Source organism: Acomys russatus, chromosome 2, assembly GCF_903995435.1.
Source record: "Acomys russatus chromosome 2, mAcoRus1.1, whole genome shotgun sequence".
NCBI classification, from domain to species: Eukaryota; Metazoa; Chordata; class Mammalia; order Rodentia; family Muridae; genus Acomys; species Acomys russatus.
This window is the reverse complement of record NC_067138.1, coordinates 67,051,312-67,070,109: the sequence shown is the minus strand read 5'-3', so window position 1 is coordinate 67,070,109 and position 18,798 is coordinate 67,051,312. Positions and strand designations below refer to the sequence as shown.

Sequence of the window (18,798 nt, the reverse complement as noted above, 5' to 3'; positions counted from 1 at the left end):
GGACCATCTGGGCCCAAAGACTGGGGTTACTCAGCCAGCTTCCCTGAGGAGCTGTTTCAAGGAGTACAAAAGGCAAATCCATTCTGGTAAAGAGGGATGGAAACTGGCCTCTTACTTCTGCAGCATGGGGAAGGAGTGATTTTTCTTTACTTCTGCAAAGAGGAGCCAATAATCAAGCTGGGGGGTTGCAAGGAGGCTATTGGTTCATGGGTATATCTCTTAATTAGGATGAGTCTCAGCTATACGCAGTGTACAGATGTTAATATTTTCGGTAAGATAGAATTCCCTTTCGCATATATAGGGAAACCTAGAAACCCACAATCCAGAACTGGCATGAAACGTCTCTTGTCTTAGGGACCCTGGGGCCAGATCTTCTGCTCCTGCATAATTCTCATCGTGTAACGAATGATCCCAAGTAGCTGCTTGAACCCTACTCGTTACCCTCACATTCCAGAGGTGAGAAAGACAAAGTGGAGAGAAAATGCTGACTGCCTACTTATTAATGACGCTCCTCCGATAGAGGGTCCACTAACAGTTTTAGTTCCTTAGTCACGTGGTCACACACAGCGGTAAGAGTCTGGGAAGAATAACCTTTTAGCTAAATAGAAAAGAATACATACGATAGCCACTTCTAAATGTAGTTATTATATTAAGGAAAGTGGAGAGGATGGATTGGGGAAATATATTTATTATAGATAGAGACTGTTGGACACCCCTCCCTACACACACACACACACACACACACACACACACACACACACACACACACACATTTAGTGACCTAGAGTCTGGCTGTTCAGGGCCTGGTAGGGCAGCTCTGTTCCAAATAGGGACCTATGTCCCTTCCATGTTTTTGCTCCACTGTCTTTTAAGTCTTTTCTTCATCGATGTAGTAGAAGATTGGTAGCTTACATGTCTCTGTTCAAGACTGAGGGGAGGGCGCTGGAGAGGTGGCTCAGTGGGAAAAGCACTTGCCACACAAATGTGAGGCACTTGAGCTCAGAGCATCAGAACCCAGCATAGGTGCAGCAGCCCATGTGCCTGTAATCCCAGTGCTCCTGTGGAGAGATGGGAAGTGGGCTCAATAGAATCACTGGAAGCTTGTGGGCCAGCCTATCCACAGCAGCAAACAAGAGACCCCCATCTCTAGGTGGAAGTAGAAAATTGACATCTAAGGTTGTCCTCCGATCGCCACATGCACATGTGTGGCATATACCCACCCAAATCCACATCCAAACATTACACATACACATACGCACAACTGAGGGAAAGAAGAAGAGAAATTTAAAATAAGTAATTATCTTTTTGGCTGCTTGTGCAAATCACCTCTTCCCATAGTCTGTGGCAATTACAAGTGTAATTAAGTAATGACCTAGCTGAGCTGCAAGGGAGGCCAGGAAGAAGGGGCAAATGGTGGGGGAAAGCAACAAGCTAAACAGAATCTATCACATGGGGAAAGGATAAATATTCCTAAGCATATTTTTCTGACAGCAAAGAGTGACTATTTATTCTGTACATAACCAGCGTCTACTTCCAAATGACTTAAAGGTAGCAGGTGAGCACCTGTATTCTCTTTTAGTTAATGAAGAACAAGCAAGATTCTCTATGTCCATTTTTATACTTGGAGAGGATTAAGTAGCGATTATATAATCTGCTTTTATGAAGGCCAACATCAAGTGGACAGTAGCTACCAAGGAAAACCATACAGTCATGCTGGGAAGTAGGTTTCCGGCCCAGAACTTACACGTTGCAAACAACAGGAGGATATAACGCATAGGATTATGGGTAACTACTCTTTTCTAGGGGTTCTTTGAGGAACAAAAAACAACAAGAAATGGAGTGTTGCCTTAGTGTTAGACCTTGAGTGAAGCCTCCTGTTTGCATCTCCCACTGGCCAGCATGGAGGACCATGATTCTGAGCATGGTAGTTGCTGCCTCCTCTTTGACTTAATAAGGAAAAGAGCCATTTATGGTTGCCTGTCTTGAAGACATAATGATCTGACCATTTGCAAAACATTCAGTTCCTACTGAGTTTAAGACTAGTTTTTCCCCGTTGTGATAAAGAGCAGGGTAAGAGGCAGAGAAAAGAATGGAAACACAAGGAGGCCATCTTTTCTCAGCCTGTAGCCTTCTTCCCTTGTCAGTCAGGCACCGTATGGAAATATGTGGCTTATCTCCCTGTGAGTCTCGAAGGTCTTTAAAGCCATCAATATATGTCTGATTCTCCCTCTGTGTCCTCTGTAAACATAGTCTTCTTCCAAGAATGTTCATTGGATGAAGCTATATTCAAAGTTTTATTTATTTATTCATATTCATATGAGAGTGTGTGTTCCTATTCATGTATGTGGAGGCCATAAGACAGTCTGGAGTGTTGTTCCTCAGATGCTATCCACCTCTTTTTTTTTTTGAGACCGGTCTCTCACTGGCCTGGAGCTCATCCATCCCAGCGAGCACAGGAAATTTGCCTGCCTCTGTGTCCTTTGCACGGGTATCGCCAACAAGCCGGGACTTTTCATGTGAGTTAGGGATCAAGCTCAAGTCCTCACGCCCGTGTCACAAGTGCTTCACTGATGGAGTTGTCTTCCCCAGCACTTACTGTCTTTTACTAAGTCCCTACTATGTGCCAGACAATGGCCTGAGGTGCTTTACGGACCTTGATTTTCCTCTGTACAGTGTTCCTGTGAATTACATACTGTGGTTTCCTTGCATACTTTAAGAGTTAAGGGAAATGACCCCCGCCCCAGTTTTATTTATTTATTTATTTATTTATTTATTTATTTATTTAGGCTAAAACTCACACAGCTAGAAGGTAGCAGGGAACTGTTGGATCTGTAGATTGACTCTGTCAAGTAGATGATGCGAGAGGCATCCCGCCTGCCTGAATGTGGGGTACATGTTGACAAGTGCTCGGAAATGCACTTGGGCAGGTGGGAGTGGGGATGCCTATGAAGGCTCTTGAGATGATACACAAGGCTGTTAGAAGGTGCAGGTCCCGAAGGGTCAGGTGTCCACCCTGGCGAGGGACTTTACAGCCTGCCACTTCCCTCTCTCAGCATCGTCTTGTCATTATATGACTCTGATAAGGAGAAGTGACAGTTCAAGCGGCCTCAGAAAGAGGCTGAGGCCGTAGTTCTCAGAGGTGAAGCTGAGCGGTGGAAGCAGCCACTCTGTGGTTTAAGCTTCATGGAATCAAGGGCTAAATGACTACCTGAAGGCCCTGATCCAGCCAGTTAATTAGAAGCAATAAATAGCAAAATGAAAGCCATTAACCACTCAGTAGAGTATGGCAAAATGGGCTCAAGGGATTGCAGAGAAAGGCCACACAGTCCACAAATTGGATGAGAGTGGAAGCCACATAACTTCACGCAACAACCGAGAGTGGCCAGCGGCTACCCTCAGGGATAGTGAGCTGTTTAGCATGTGCATAGCTGTGGGTTTGGCCTCCAACACTGCAAAAATAAACAATAAGTAAATAAATAAAAATAACACCCAGGAGGCAGAAGCAGTTGGATGTGAGTTTGAGGCCAGCCTGGTCTATGAAATGAGTCCAGGACAGTCAGGGCTATTACACAGAGAAACCCCATCTCAAAAAACCATAAAATAAAAGAAAATAAATGAGAAAACCAACTTCTTAGAAGAATGTCTTACAGGCAGAAATGATAAATTAGAAATTAGGAGACAAAAAAGTTGCAATGACCTCTAACTCAGTGGAGAGCTAGGCTGGTAGCCAGCAAACTCCAGTGATCCTCCTGTACCCCAACCCCAGCCTGCCCCAGAGATTTGAACTCAGGTCCTCATGCTTGCACAGAGATTACTTTTATGTGCTAAACCGTCTTCCCAGGCCCACCTTGGTTTTCAAGACAGGTTTTCTCACATAGGGGATGTGGGACTAACCAACTAGTCAAGCTGGCTGACCAGCAAGCTGCAGGCAGACATCCACCCGTCCACATCTCCCCGTTGCTGGGGCTGTAAGCGTACACCACCACGCCAGCTTTATAACGTGGGTACTAGGGAATCAAACTCAGAGCCTCATGCTTGTGTGGCAAGCTCTTTACGGACTTTCCCCCAGCTCCTCATTTAGGTTTTTATTTTGGAGAAAAATAGTATCAAAATAGGAAGTGGGAGAAAGGAAATGAGCCCAGTAAACAAACTTATGTAAATGAGGAAATGGACGAAGCTAATTAAAAAAGGTGAGCGAGCCATACCTTGGTGATTCAACCGATATATCTCTAGACTGAGGAAGACAGGTCAGTACCACACAGGGAGACAGACACAGAGAAGGTGAAAGAAGTATGTGAAAATTCTATAAGGAGAGGGTTTTTGTTTTGTTTGTTTTGTTTTGTTGGGTTTTGTTTTTTGTTTTTAAATAGCGAGGGAAGAAGGTGGAGTCAGAGTGCCATACAATGCCGCAGTCGTGTTCTAAGAGAACTGAGAACATATCCACACGAAGCCTTCCACACCACTGCGCGATTCGTCGTCGTAGTCCCAAAGTAGGAACAGCCCAGATGCCACCAACTGATGAACAGATAAACCAATATGGTCTATCCGTGCAGCGGGGATGGACTCTGTCAAAAAGAGGAATACAGGTTTAATGTACGCTGCGTGGTAGATGAGCCTTTAAAACAGTATGCTAAATGAAGAAAGCAGACGCTGAAGGCCACATGACTCCATCGACAGGAAATGCACAGAGTGGGCACATCCGTAGGAGGAGACCATAAAGGACTCCAGGGGCTGCAGAAGGGACTAGGGCGAGACTGCTGACTGGCACTGGCCTTCTTCCTGGAACTATGGAAATTTTCTAGGATTAGGTAGTAACAAGGGTTGCATAGCCTTTTGGAGGTCGAAAAGACACTAATGTGTACACTTTAAGATGGTAAGTTTTATGGTGGGTCAGAGTTCAATAACAATGGAAGCAGATAAAACCAGTTAACGAGAAGCTAGTTGTGGCCCGTAGTGGTGGTGGTGCACACTTTTAATCCCAGCACGCAGGAGACAGAGGCAGCCTGGTCTACAGAGGGAGTCCAGGACAGCTAGGGCTTGTTACACAGAGAAACCTTGTTTTGAAAAATAAATATAAACAAAAGAAGCTGGTTTCTCTAGTACTTGGGAAGGTGAGGCAGGAGGATTGCAAATTTGAAGTCAGACTGGGATTCACATCAAGACCTTGTCCAAATGTGGGGGGGGGTGGGGGCCGGAACCTGACTGAATAATTAGAAAGCCTGAATAAAAGAAACTGAGTCAAGTGGGCTGGGTGGGGTGGGTGGGTGGGTAGGGGGTAACTCAGTAGGTAAAGTGCTTGCCCAGCCCACAGGAGGTGAAGACAGGGAGTCCCTGCAGTAAGTTGATCCTTTGGACTGGATGCAGTGAGAGAGCCTGCCTCAATACAGAAAGTGGAGACAGTCTGGGAAAACACCCCATAGCAGCCTTGGCCTCCACATACACAGTTGTGCACTTACACGTGAGCCTACAGACATGTGAACTATGTATTCACATACACAAGCACAAGCACACGTGCACACCACACACCACATAAGAAAAAAGGAAGAAAGGAAGCAATTGAGTCAACTAAAAGGAATCTTCCAATTAAGAAAGCTCTGGCCTCAGGTCTACCAAATACTCAAGTGAGAGAGAGAGAGCACTCACTCTAAATATATATACAGTTTTAAACTTCAGAAATGTGTGGAGCAGGAGAGATGGCTCGGTCCTCTGTCTGCTCTTCCAGAGGACCTTGGTTCAATTCCCACTACCTACATGATGGCTCACAACTACCTGTAACGCCAGACCTAGGTAATCCAATGCCCCATTCTTGCCTCCATGGACAGTGCATGCACATGGTATATAGGACATGCATTTGGACAGAATACCCTTATATTCCTTACATAAAAAATAATAAAGGTTAATTTTTAAAGTTAATCGTGTGTGTGTGTGTGTGTGTGTGTGTGTGTGTGTGTGTGTGTGTGTGTGTAAGGGGGTAGGGGTACAAAATGAGTGCCATGGTGCATGGGTGAAGGTCAAAGAACAATCTATAGAGTCACTTTTAGAACCTCCCGCCCTGAAGATAATTCACAGGACAGAAAAAGAGGAACTAATACCAGCTCCTTTGATGTGACAGCGTAACCTTGTTGGTGTTCCAGACAGACACGATAAGAAAGAGATATTACAGCTGAATTTTGATCATGCACACAAATATATATTGGATATACAAATATATTGGAAGAAGTAAAAAATGATGTTTTAGGCAAAGATGAGTTTTTAGGGGATTTAGGTGATAATAAAATCTGACAGAATATGGTTGGAGATGGACCAAGAAGGACAAATAATGTCACACTAATAAAAGAAACAATAAGTAACCCAACATGTAAGTTTCCAGGGCTGAGGCTGTGGCTCAGTGGCAGAGTGCTTATCAACATAAATAAGGCTCTGGGTGCATTACTCAGTACTGCAAAAATAACTATTGATACATACATGTGTGTATTATATATATGTATATATGATAAACACACTCATGGTGTTCCAAATATATAAATCAGTAACTTGTGATTTTATTAATTATATATTATAAGTATATTAACAATAGACATGTTGAATAAATTAAATATGCATATAAATATACATCAAAACAAAAGGTATCATTCAAAGTCAGCACACTATCCTTAGCATTAAAAATCAAAATTCAATAATAAAAAATACATACTGTTTGAATTATATAAGTAATAACATTATCCAAATGGGCATATAAACAAATACAGAACCATACTCTTTTGGAACACCTAGTAAGATCCTCTGAAGTTTGTCACCAGTTTGATTATAGCAAGTCGGTGAAGTCCAGATGTCTTCTGATGATGTGAGATGCAGTCTGATGTTAGGGAAAGCGCGGGCAGGGGTTGCTGGGAATGCTGCTCAGTGGCAGAGTGCGCACCTGCAGTATTCAAGGCTCTCTGTCTCATTTCCCAGTCCTAAAAGCCAAGGAAGAAAGAAAGAAGGAAGGCTTGTGGGAGATAATACCAAGTTTAAAAAGCTGACCAAAGAGCTAAAGAGAAAATCATAAGGGAAATTGTGATAGCCTTCTATGGAACTATCAAAATATTGTATGTCAAAATACTGGCGTTAGGAATGACACAGCAGGTAAAGGCACCTGCCACCAAGTTTGAGAACCTGAGTTTGATCCCAAAAACTGACTCCCACAAGTTGTCCTCTGACCTGCACAGGTGCATGGTGTGTGTGTGTGTGTGTGTGTTCATGTACCTCTTTAAACATGCTATAGCATAGTTCTAAAGTTGGTTCACAGGGTTTTTGCAGCTATTAACAGAGTCATATTTAGAATACTTTGACCACCCTGAGAAGAAGCCGTATTTCCCCAGAGCCAACACCATGCCGCCATTCACGTCTCCCTCATCTCAGCTCTTGGCAACCATGAAGCCTTCGGTCGTGATAATTGTCTGTTGTGGACATTTCATGTACAGAGGATGACGCATTACATGGCCTTTGTTGGTTTTGTTTCTTGGTTGGGCTTTTTAGGAAAGCTTTTAGAAGATTAAAGTAGCTTAGCAACCTAACTCTTCCTCACCAGCAACAGTGAGAAGAGAATGTGAAAAACGGCCAGACAGAGCTCAAAGTAGTGGCAGGACTCGGCAGCGTCTGATTTTATCTATGTAGAGAAATAAGCAAAGTATTAAAAGATATAAAGGATAATATCTGAATAAAGAGCTAAAACATGATCTTAAAAAAAAACAAGCTGATTTTGTAAATATGCCAATTCTCCATCCACTCACAATTCATCTAAAATTGAAGACGATTCCAGACAGCAGGCCAGTACAATCCTTTTATTTTCTTCCAGGATTTTTTTTTTGCGGGGGGCAGGGGGGTTTCGAGGCAGGGTTGCTCTGTGTAGCCTTGGCTATCCTAGGCTCTCTTTATAGACCAGGCTGGCCTCAAACTCACAGCAATCCACCTGCCTCTGCCTCCTGAGTGCTGAGATTAAAGGCATGTGCCACCACACCCGGCTCTTCCAGGATTTTTAAAGAGTTGTTTATATATATTTTTCAGTGTAGCATTTATTGTAGAATATTGCAACTAAAACACCTGATACCAGTTTTACAATAAGAGTTGTCACAGTAGTTACCATTTTCACACACACAAAAAGAAAGAAAGAAAGAAAGAAAGAAAGAAAGAAAGAAAGAAAAAGAGCAAATCACAGAGACATAGTTACTCTCAAAAAAGCTAAACAAAATTGATGGAGGCAACCAGATGTGGATGGAGATGACCCCATGAGGACCAGAGAAGATGAATGTCCTGTTCTGTCCCTGACTTGTCATCTCCTTTACATTAGATGGTACTCTGTATAGACACTGAGAAAGCTCAGTGGATATACTCAATCTTTAGCCATGCATCAAGGACAGTCAATAAAGCCCCATTTTGATTTGGGTTTTATTCATGAACTAAATTAGAGTCCAGTATTCATTCTTTCTTTGTTTCCTTCCTTCTTTCTTTCTCTCTTTTTAAAAATAATTTTTATTAAATATTTTTACTATACATTTGTATTATTACACATATATACAATAAACTACCTACAGCAAGAAGAACCAGGAATTGCATTAATTATATTAACGTTACATTCTTAGTGTTTTGGCTATTTGCATTTGGTAGCCTTGAAGAAAACATAATTTCCTGTCTTGGTGAGTCTAAAATTCTGAATGTAAATTAATATCTATCATATCTTGTCATTATCAACTTAAAACATCTATCTAGACCTAAGCAGATCTTAACTCCTAAACAACTAAGTTTAATTGTAAACTAAACTATCTGGTCTTCAACCCCATCAAAGACTTAAGAAGGAATAAAATTAATTACTTGAGTATCCAGGGAGGGCAGGTTAGCAGCTTCCTAAATGAGAAGATGACAGAGACGGTTGATGCCTGAAGAGTCACCCAAAATTCTCTATAATGTTGGAGCACCATCTTCAGCCTTCTGGCCCAATATGTCTGACAGACATATTTGGGAGGCAGGAACTATTGAGGACTTGCTTACCCTGTCTTGGCAGAATTTCACCATCACCTGTGCCTGCATCGAAGCTTGCCCTTTTTAGGCAGAATTCTGTCTATGGTAGAAATGAGGACATTTCCCCCAGTGGCTCGTTTGCCACATTTGAAGCCATCTCCATAAGGAGGTTCTTTGATGCTCATTATCTTACTTGAGGTAGGCTAGGTGTTGCCAGGAGTTAACCTGTGTTATTCTCAAAGAATCTTTAAAATAATAAAAACATCTTTAAATGCCATACCTGTATGTCTCTGAGGTTTTTTGAAGATCTTTGTTTGTTTGTTTTTGTTTTTCAAGACAGGGTCTCTGTTAGCCTTGGCTGTCCTGGACTCGCTTTGTAGACCAGGCTGGCCTTGAGTTTACAGCAATCTGCCTGCCTCTGCCTCCCAAGTGCTGGGATTAAAGGTGTGTGCGCCACCGCGCCTGGCTTTGAAGATCTTATCTAACTATTTTACCTTATCTTTCTCTAGAATCACATCTGTCTGTTTTTTAAAATATAGTTTATTAATTTATTCATATTACATCTCAATTGTTATCCCATCCCTTATATCCTCCCATTCCTCCCTCCCTCCCATTTTCTCCTTACTCCCCTCCCCTATGACAGTGACTGAGGGGGACCTCCTCCCCCTGTATATGCTCATAGGGTATCAAGTCTCTTCTTGGCAGCCTACTATCCTTCCTCTGAGTGCCACCAGGCCTCCGCATCCAGGGGACGTGGTCAAATATCACATCTATCTGTTACACCTAGGATGTATATTCTTGTGATAAAAATAGACTAGTAATTGATATGACCATGGTTTGCTCAACTAACAATTTACTTGTATAACTTACTTATCCTAAACAGCCTGCAAGTCACTTTCAAAGTATTGGATGTAAACCTTGCATATGATTAAGTTGTAATGGTACAATGCCACATATTAGGGTAGAAATATATATAATGTATGTGAAGAATAATCCTAAATTTGAATTCTATACCAATGTATCTAAAATTAAATTTATTTTGCATCTATATACAAAATTCTATACCAATGAACTAAAAATAACCTTGTGAGTAACAATTAAGACATTAAGTTGAGGAGTAGATTCACTAATCTATTTTTTGTCCTATCATCCCTATATATTTCTTTTTTCTTTTTAATCCCTATCTCCAAGCCTAAGAATGAAAGTGCAATCCTTTAAGGAAGCATTACACAGTGATTTCTAAACTTTGCATGGAAGAATCACGTCCCTCAAACTAGTGAGCTGATTCTGTCTTGCTATGTAATTAAGACACATTTGAAAGATGAGTAATTAAAATAACATGGTCCTAGCTTACAAACAAATAAAAAACAAAACAGAAAATCCAGAAATAGACCCAGGTTCATAAAAGAACTGTGGATTGGAAAGGAGCTATCATAAATTACTAGAGAAAGCATGAGTTGTTTCATAAATCATGTTGAGAAAAAAAAAAACCTGATTAAAATTAAGCAGAGTTGGGTGTGGTGGCTCACACCTCTGATCTCAGAATCAGGAGATATGTCAGGAGATAGATCAGAGGTTCTCTGTGAGCTCCAGGCCAGCTAAGTCTGTGCAGGAAGTTTCAGGTCAGCCAGGGACAGAGTGGGACTCTTGTCTTACAAAACAGAGCAAAAAGAAACCCAAACAAATCAATATAAGTAGAAAAATGCAATTGATTTCTCACCTCACATAGAGTTATGAGTAAATTCCCAGTGGGCCAAAGCTCTCGATATAGTACTACGGCGTTAATAAGTAAAAAACGAGAGAAGTGTCTGGTGCTGATGGGGTAGAAAGTGATCCCTTAAGAGCCCGAAAAGCACAAACCAAAAACAGAGAAATTCTTAGCTTACCCTCATCAAAGTTAAGGTCTAAAAAAAAGTCAGAAACCAACAAATTTACAAAATATGTACACCCCCCTATGAAAAAGTGAAGGACACAAGGGAGACTGAGGTCACAGAAGAAGGAACCTAGGTGCTTAATGCAGATATGAAGAGACATTTGTGTCTGTGTCTGTCTCTGTTGCTGCTTAGGGAAATCCACATTAAAATAATAATGACATCATGTGGAGCTAGGATGTGGAGAAACTGGGGCAGTCAATCATCTGGTGCCCAGGGGACTGCCAACCGAACCAGCATTGTTGTTCAGAATGGTAATGTGCCCAAGCTTTACATAGTTAAAGAGGCAGGGTGGCCACACTTCTGCGTTACAGCGTGGAGATATCCTAGATAAAGCCACCGGAAACACGGGTAAAGCCGTGTGTGCTTTCACAGTTGGAGCAAGCAAGCATGTAGAAGTGTGTCTTCTACTTTCTGCGATCCCTGTGTGTACCAGAAACAGCTTAAGCATGGGAAGACTTACTAACTCCATGGCTGCAGCCTGGCATTATGGTGCAGACATGGTAGGGCAGCTCTCCTCCTGGCAGTGGAAGCAAGTGGCGGAGGCTGCCCACATCACGGTGAACTCAGAAGTAGAGGAGGAAGGGTTCTTCAAAGGCCTGCTCCTGGTGACCTCTTTCTGCCAGCTACACCTCACCCCCTTAAAGGATCCAGAGCTTCCCAAAACTGTGCCACCAGCAGCGACCAAGTCTCCAAAAAGAAAAGCCTGTGGTGACAGTCAAATTCACATCACAGCAGGAGGCCCATGTATTTATATGCATCCTGTCTCTTAGTGCAAAGTCAGGTGTTCTCTAAGAGGCTGATGATGAGCAAAGACACATGCACTGATGGAAAGCCAAGGCTCTAGCACAGTGGTTCTCAGCCTTCCCAATGCTGCGGCCTGTCAATATAGTACCTCATGTTGTGGTGACCCCAATCATCAAATTATTCTCATTGCTACTTCATAACTGTAATTTTGCTCTGTTATGGATTAAAATGTAAAAATAGGTGTTTTCTGTTGGTCTGAGGTGACCACTTCAGCCTCCAAAGGGGTTATGACCCACAGGTTGAGAACTGCTGTTCTAGTGTGTCTTTCCTGGAGCCGGGGACAAAGCCCCAAATTGTCAGGGTGTTTTGAACGGCTTACAAAGCAATAATCAATTAATTATTAGTAATTATATATAATTGACTATTAATTAATTAATAAGTGACCAGGGTCTGGTATTGTAACACGGTGGTAAAAAATGTATGCCAAAACTGTTAATCCATAAAATTGGGAGGAAAGGTTTTTAAATGGATGTGCAAACACAGCTCACAGAATACAAGTTCTCATTTTGTTTTGTTTGTTTATTTATTTTTGGTTTTTCGAGACAGGGTTTCTCTGTGTAGCCTTGGCTGTCCTGGACTCACTTTGTAGACCAGGCTAGCCTTGAACTCACAAAGATCTGCCTGTCTCTGCATCCTGAGGGCTGGGATTAAAGGTGTGCGCCACCATGCCTGGCTTTGGTTTTGTTTTAGAATATACAATATGATAGGAAGTCAATGTTGGTCAAGGCATTTGCTAACCTAATCAACTAGTTGGAGACATTTGCCTAAGCTATGTTCCAAAACTTGCTTTTATTTGTTGTCTGGAAACTCATTTTCCTTTAAAAGACATTGCTACTCACTTATATCTGCATACTAGCCCAATGGGCATGTCCTACGAAAGCCTTCACTTACCAGGAAACTGGGACAGAGGGGAGGACATCCTATTGGGACTCTAAATGAGAGAAGCATGGGAGAATAGCAAAGTAGAAGGATCCAGAGGGTCCTAGAAACCTACAAGTAGAACATTATGATAGGCAGATTTGGGCCCAGGGGTCCCGCTCAAACTAAGGCACCAGCCAAGGACAATACAGGTGGTAAACTTTAAGCCCCTACCCAGATCTAGCCAATGGTCAGAATATTCTCCACAGTTGAGTGGAGAGTGGGATATGACTTTCTCACATACTCTGGTGCCTCACATTTGACCATGTCCCCTGGAGGGGGAGACCTGGTGGCACTCAGAGGAAGGACAGCAGGTTACCAAGAAGAGACTTGATACCCTATGAGCATATAAGGGGGAGGAAGTCCCCCTCAGGAACAGTCATAGGGGAGGGGAATAATGGGAAAATGGGGGAGGGGGGAGGGCAAAATGGGAAGATACAAGGGATGGGATAACCATTGAGATGTAACAAGAATAAATTAATAAAAAAATTTTTTTAAAAAGAAAGAAATTCCTAATCCTTAAAAAAAAAAAAAAAAAAAAAAAAGACAAAAAAAAAAAAGACATTGTACTCAATAGTTAGTGCTTCTCAGTTAAGTGTAGATGTTAGAATAATGACCCAGGGATGACAGTGACAACTGGTATTTATTGCACTTAAAATCTATTAAACGCCATATTATTTTAGATGCTGGGAATTAACTAAGGATTCTGAGATTGAAAACTGGAAGAGGGGGCCAGGTGCGGTGGTGCACGCCTATAATCCCAGCACTTGCGGAGGCAGAGACAGGTGGATCTTCGTGAGTTCGAGGCTGGCCTGGTCTATGAAGAGAGTCCAGGATAGCTAAGTCTACACAGAGAAACCCTGTTTGGTAAAAAGAAAAAGAAAGATGGAAGAGGGAGGTCTGGGGTGTTGCTCAGTGAGAGAGTTTGTCCTAGTTTTTGTGAGGTTCTGAGTTTAATGCTACACACACACACACACACACACACACACACACACACACACATCAAAGGAAGAAGATGCAGAACTTGAGTCAGAGTAAGATTGAAGAAATTGTCACCTCTAGAATCTTAATGACATATAAGGAAGTAGTCATAGTCACTGCCTTCCTGGATTACTATTCTGGAGGAAAAGATTGCCTTGGGACTTCAGTGACAAACAAGAGTAAGGACATAATGAAGGCGCTCAGCATAACCTGCAGCACTGAAAAGCTGCGCAGTAAATACAAAGAAAAAACAAAAAGCCTGTTCAAGGCAGGATGTAATCTATGGTGGTGAAAATAATGTAGGCTTTGGTACAAAACAGGATAAAACTAGAATAAATCGTTTGACCCAGTTACTTAGGGGTGACAAAAAGCGGGCTGTTGTTTGGTCCAGTGCTCAAACTCTAGGGTAGCAGAGACAGACAGACCCGTGCCAGGAAAGCATAGCCTTGCGACATTTGTAAAGAGCACAAAGCTAATATAACGAAACAAAACTTCGCTGAAGAAAAGCACTACAAATCGAAAAGGCATGCTCTACAGAACCTAGGCATATCTGCGGAAGCTTGCAGTTCGTCACTGACTGTCCTTTACCCAGTGTCCAGAGCCAAACACCATGCTGGACAGAGAACACAGAGTGAGGCACAGATGGCTCCTGCACGCATGGAGTAAACCCCCTTGGTGAAAATGATTTCCCTTATCACCTGCAGGCCTCTGCAGCCTTGCTCTCCAGTGTTGCTTAAATGCATTATCATGTCAGTTGGACAATGCTAGAAACCATGTGCTGGAAGGACTTAGCATATGGGTAAGTGGCAGTCCAGAGAGATGAAATCCACTCCTGTATATAAGTGTAATAATCCCTCTACTGCCAAGTTAAGAGCTGGGCCTTTGTTCTTGAGTGTGTGCACTGTTTGAAAGTTGAGGTTCTCTCACTCCCAGGGGAACCGTGGTAAGCCGCTGGTTGTGTAAAATGAGCTCCCCACTCAAGGTCCCTGTGTGAGTGCTTGATAATGAAATAAGAACACACTCAGCCGGGGTGGTGGTGGCGGTGGCGGCGCATGCCTTTAACCCCAGCACTCAGGGAGGCAGAGGCAGGCGGATCGCTGTGAGTTCGAGGCCAGCCTGGTCTACAAAGTGAGTCCAGGACAGCCAAGGCTACACAGAGAAACCCTGTCTCAAACAACAACAACAACACACTCATTCCCAGATCCCCCTAAAACAAAGTCCAAGGTGCGGACTCCCCGTGAAGGGGATAATCTCTCTTCATCAAAGACCTTTGTTAAGAGCCTAAACATTCGTAGCAATGATGATGGAATAGGCAGCACGCTTTCTAGAGTTCTCACTGTAAAGATTGTTACTGGACTTTTCTGACCGTTATTTATTTTCACTGCCCAGGCTACCCTTTCCCCACCGCGCCTCCCGTGGACCCATTTGCCAAAATCAAAGTAGAAGACTGCGGAAGAACCAAGGGATGCTTTCGGTAGGTAGAGCTGTGAGTCTGATCGTTAAGGCTCAGAAACGTACTGACTTCTCAAGGTAGTATTGAAGCTGCATGCATTGTTATGTGGGCACTCGGCCCTGCTCGCCTCTCGTAACTGCAGCAAGGTTATAGAGAGCTCAGAGAGCTCAGGGGTTTTGTTTGCTGATACAGGGTCTGGATTGCCTTGAATTCTGGGTAATCTCACCAATTTTGTGTAATGGTGGCATGGCAAGTATGCACCACCATGCTTGACTACTGTCTAGTTTGGGCATAATCTCCCTTCCCTCCCCTCCCCTCCCCATTCCTCCTCCTCCTCCTCCTCCTCCTCCTCCTCCTCCTCCTCCTCCTCCTCTCCTTCTTCTCTCTCTCTCTCTCTCTCTCTCTCTCTCTCTCTCTCTCTCTCTCTCTGATTTATTTATTTAATGTATACGAGTGCTTTATCTGCATGTACAGAGGGCCCCCTCCATGTGGTTGCTGGGAATTGAGCTCAGGACCTCTGGAAGAGCAGGTGACGCTCTTAACCACAGAGCCATCTTTCCCGCCCCAGGCACTCTCTTTTTTTAAAGACAGTGTCCTAGTCACTTTCTGTTGCTGTGATAAAGGCATAACCAAAAAGATTTGAGACGCCGAGGCAGGACCGAAGCGATGGCAGGAACATGGAGGCAGAGATTAAGGCAGAGGCGATGGAGGAGTGCTGCTCCCTGGCTCGCTCTCCTGGCTTGCTCAGCCTGCTTTCTTATACCTCCCATGATACCTGACCAGGACCAATGCTACCCAAGTGATCTGGGCCCGCCCACATCAGTCATTAATCAAGAAAATGCCCCACTGACTTGCCTGTAGGCAATCTGGTGGAAGCGTTTTCTCAACGGAGGTTTCTATTCTCACCCAGATGACTCTAGCTGTGTCAAGCTGACAAAAATATAACCAGGACAGGCAGGTTCTCCTAAATTCCAGACTGGCCTTAAACTTGTCATATAAACAAGGTTCTACCAACTGACCCGCATTCACACCTGCAACAATTCCTTGTCACATAAATAGCCATGACTTGTGGATTCTGCATGATGCTGAGCATTGACTATTGAAGCTTATTAGTTTGAATGAGTCCCTGCATGATTACTGATAGCATTCCATCAAGACACGATGGGCTCTGGTTGACGTCGTGTACCTGTAATCCCAGCACTCAGATGACTGAGGCAAGAGGCTCACAAGTTTGAGGCCAACCTAGGGTACTTAGTAAAAAGACCTGTATCAAAGAAAAAGAGATAGAGGGAGGGAGGGAGCGAGAGATGGGGACATTGAGGGACAAATGAATGAATGAATGAATGAATGAATGACTATGGGCTTGGTAAAAAGTGATAGTATAGAAACTTTAGCACCCTAGATCTTGTTCTTGCAGACACCTGCCATCTATACTTTTATCCTCTCACCTTTTGATACAGTCCCCTCCCCTTCCCTTCTCTCCACTCCCTTCCCCCTCCCCCTTTCCTCCCCTCCCCTCCCCTTCCCTTCTCTCTACTCCCCTCCTCTCCCCCCTTTCAGCCCCTCCCTCCCCGTCCCTTCGCGCGACTCCTCCTCTCCCCTTTCCTCCCCTCCCCCTTGCCCTTCCCTTCTCTTCTCCCTAATCCCCCTCCCCTCCCCTCCTCTCCCCTCCCCTCTCCTCCTGTCCCCTCCCCTCCCCTCCCCTTCCCTTCTCTTTCTCTCCCTTTGCCTCCTTCCCCTTCCTTTCCTGTTTGGTATCATATGCGTAGGGTCATGTGTATTACAAACACGTGCTGTATCAGTGAGATACACCCTACTGCAACACTGCACACCAATCTGACTGCAGGGGAACACATTGTTCCTTAACTAGAGGGTTACCGATTTCTAAAGGATCCATAAATCATTTGTAAGAATTTTTGTCACTTTTAACATTTATTTTGTGCGTGCGCCTGTATGTGTATGAATATGCACATGTGTACATTTGCACATGTAAGTGTGTGCACTTACGCCATGACACTTGTGTGCAGGTTAGAAGACAACTTGCTGGGGTCTTTTCTCTTCTAACGTGTGAGTTTCAAGGAACAAAGTTGGGTCACCATGCTTGGTGGCAGGCGCTCTTATCTATGGAGCCATCTCGCTTGTTCCTCTGTAAGAAGTCTGAAATGTCTGTTTTCTCCTTTAACAGATGCACATATGCATAACCTTGCCATCTAGACACTGACCTTACACTGCTATGTTTGAGTGTCTGACTTCAAGATTATATTAACACCAAGGAAATTTTATAAATAAGTCACGTACTTGTCTTCAGCAGATACCAGATGAGGTTTTCACATGATTCATTGTACAAATGTGGCTTTTGCAGCAGACCAAGAGATTAAATTGCAGGAGCTGGGCTATCGTTCCTTGTCAGTAATAAGGGTGCACTCAACACAAAAGCCCCTCCTTCTGGTGCAGTGAGACGCAGCGCACGCACCCCACTGCAGAAAAATCCATTCAGGAAAGTCACGCCATTTGTCACCACACAAGTGCTGTGAATTTCAGGATTTCTGCTTTTGTTTCTGTGCCTGTGATATTTTAACTATGAAAAGTTATAAGGAAAAAAAATAGTTGCTATATACTTTAATTATGAAAAACGCGATAGACTTTTAAATTGAGCAGACCCAGTTCAAAGCCTGTTGTGGGTAGGCAGTGACTTCACTGTGCAACCTGGTTGAGCTCCCTTTCTTCTCTGGACTTCAGTCTGCATATAAAGTGGAGCAGATCCTATCCATGGCCCCTGCTGAGGAACCCGGGGTTCTGAGATCCCAGGAAGCAACAAGCTCCTGTAGTTATTAGCATTGCTTGGTGTCCTTGGGTTGCGCACCAGGTGCTCCCTTCTTGGGTTTGGATTGCACAGAAGCAACAGTGTCTCTTTTTTGCAAACCCTCCAGGTACGGCAAGCCAGGCTGCACTGCCGACACCTGTGACTACTTCCTTAGCTACCGGATGATAGGCGCTGACGTGGAGTTCGAGCTGAGTGCAGACACGGATGGTTGGGTTGCAGTTGGATTCTCTTCAGACAAAAAGATGGTAAGATGTAAATTGAGAGAGAGGCTGCGTTGTCCCTTTGCTTTGTTGTTCTTCAGGACTGGCTCCTGAGCTCAGCCTGCATTTCAGAAGCAAGTGGATTAATCGAAGAAGTAGAAGCATTGTGTTAGTCACAGCTCTCTAATTGCAAGTTTAAAAACAGTAAGAGGCCCAGGCAGAGATAGGTGGAGCCCTGAAAAACCACAGCCAACACCACCACCACCACCACCACCACCACCACCACCACCACTACCACCACCAGCAACAGCAAAAGTGAAAGGCTGGAGAATGGCTCATCAGGTAAAAGCACATACCACTCTTGCAGAAGACCAAAATTTTGTTACCAGCACCCACATCAAGTAGCTCACAACTGCTCTCTAGTTCCAGCGAATCTGATGCCCTGTGGGGTCATGCACGCAATGTACGTACCACGCATAAACTCATGCATGCACACATCCAAATCCACATAAGTAAGGTTTGTTTTTTTTTTTTTTTTAATTCAAGCAAACTTTAGTAGAAAGATTGGTTATTAGACTGCAGGGCATCTTGTGCTACGTGCAGTGATCAGCTCTGTCCACGTTATGCTGTCACACTACATGTCTTGTGCCAATTGCTGTGTGCCTCTTGCTGACGTGTCTGTGGCTT

The 18,798-nt window shown here is 43.6% G+C and overlaps 1 protein-coding gene across 1 annotated transcript in view; it reads left to right on the top strand.

Annotated features, from left to right (window-relative positions):
- Positions 1-18,798, top strand: part of Frrs1l (ferric chelate reductase 1 like) — a 28,424-nt gene that overhangs the window by 835 nt on the left and 8,791 nt on the right. Inside the window, exons 2-3 of the mRNA XM_051162246.1 lie at positions 15,024-15,108; positions 18,018-18,156. Of these exons, the coding sequence (XP_051018203.1) occupies positions 15,024-15,108; positions 18,018-18,156 (224 nt within the window). The remainder of the gene's footprint in view (positions 1-15,023; positions 15,109-18,017; positions 18,157-18,798) is intronic.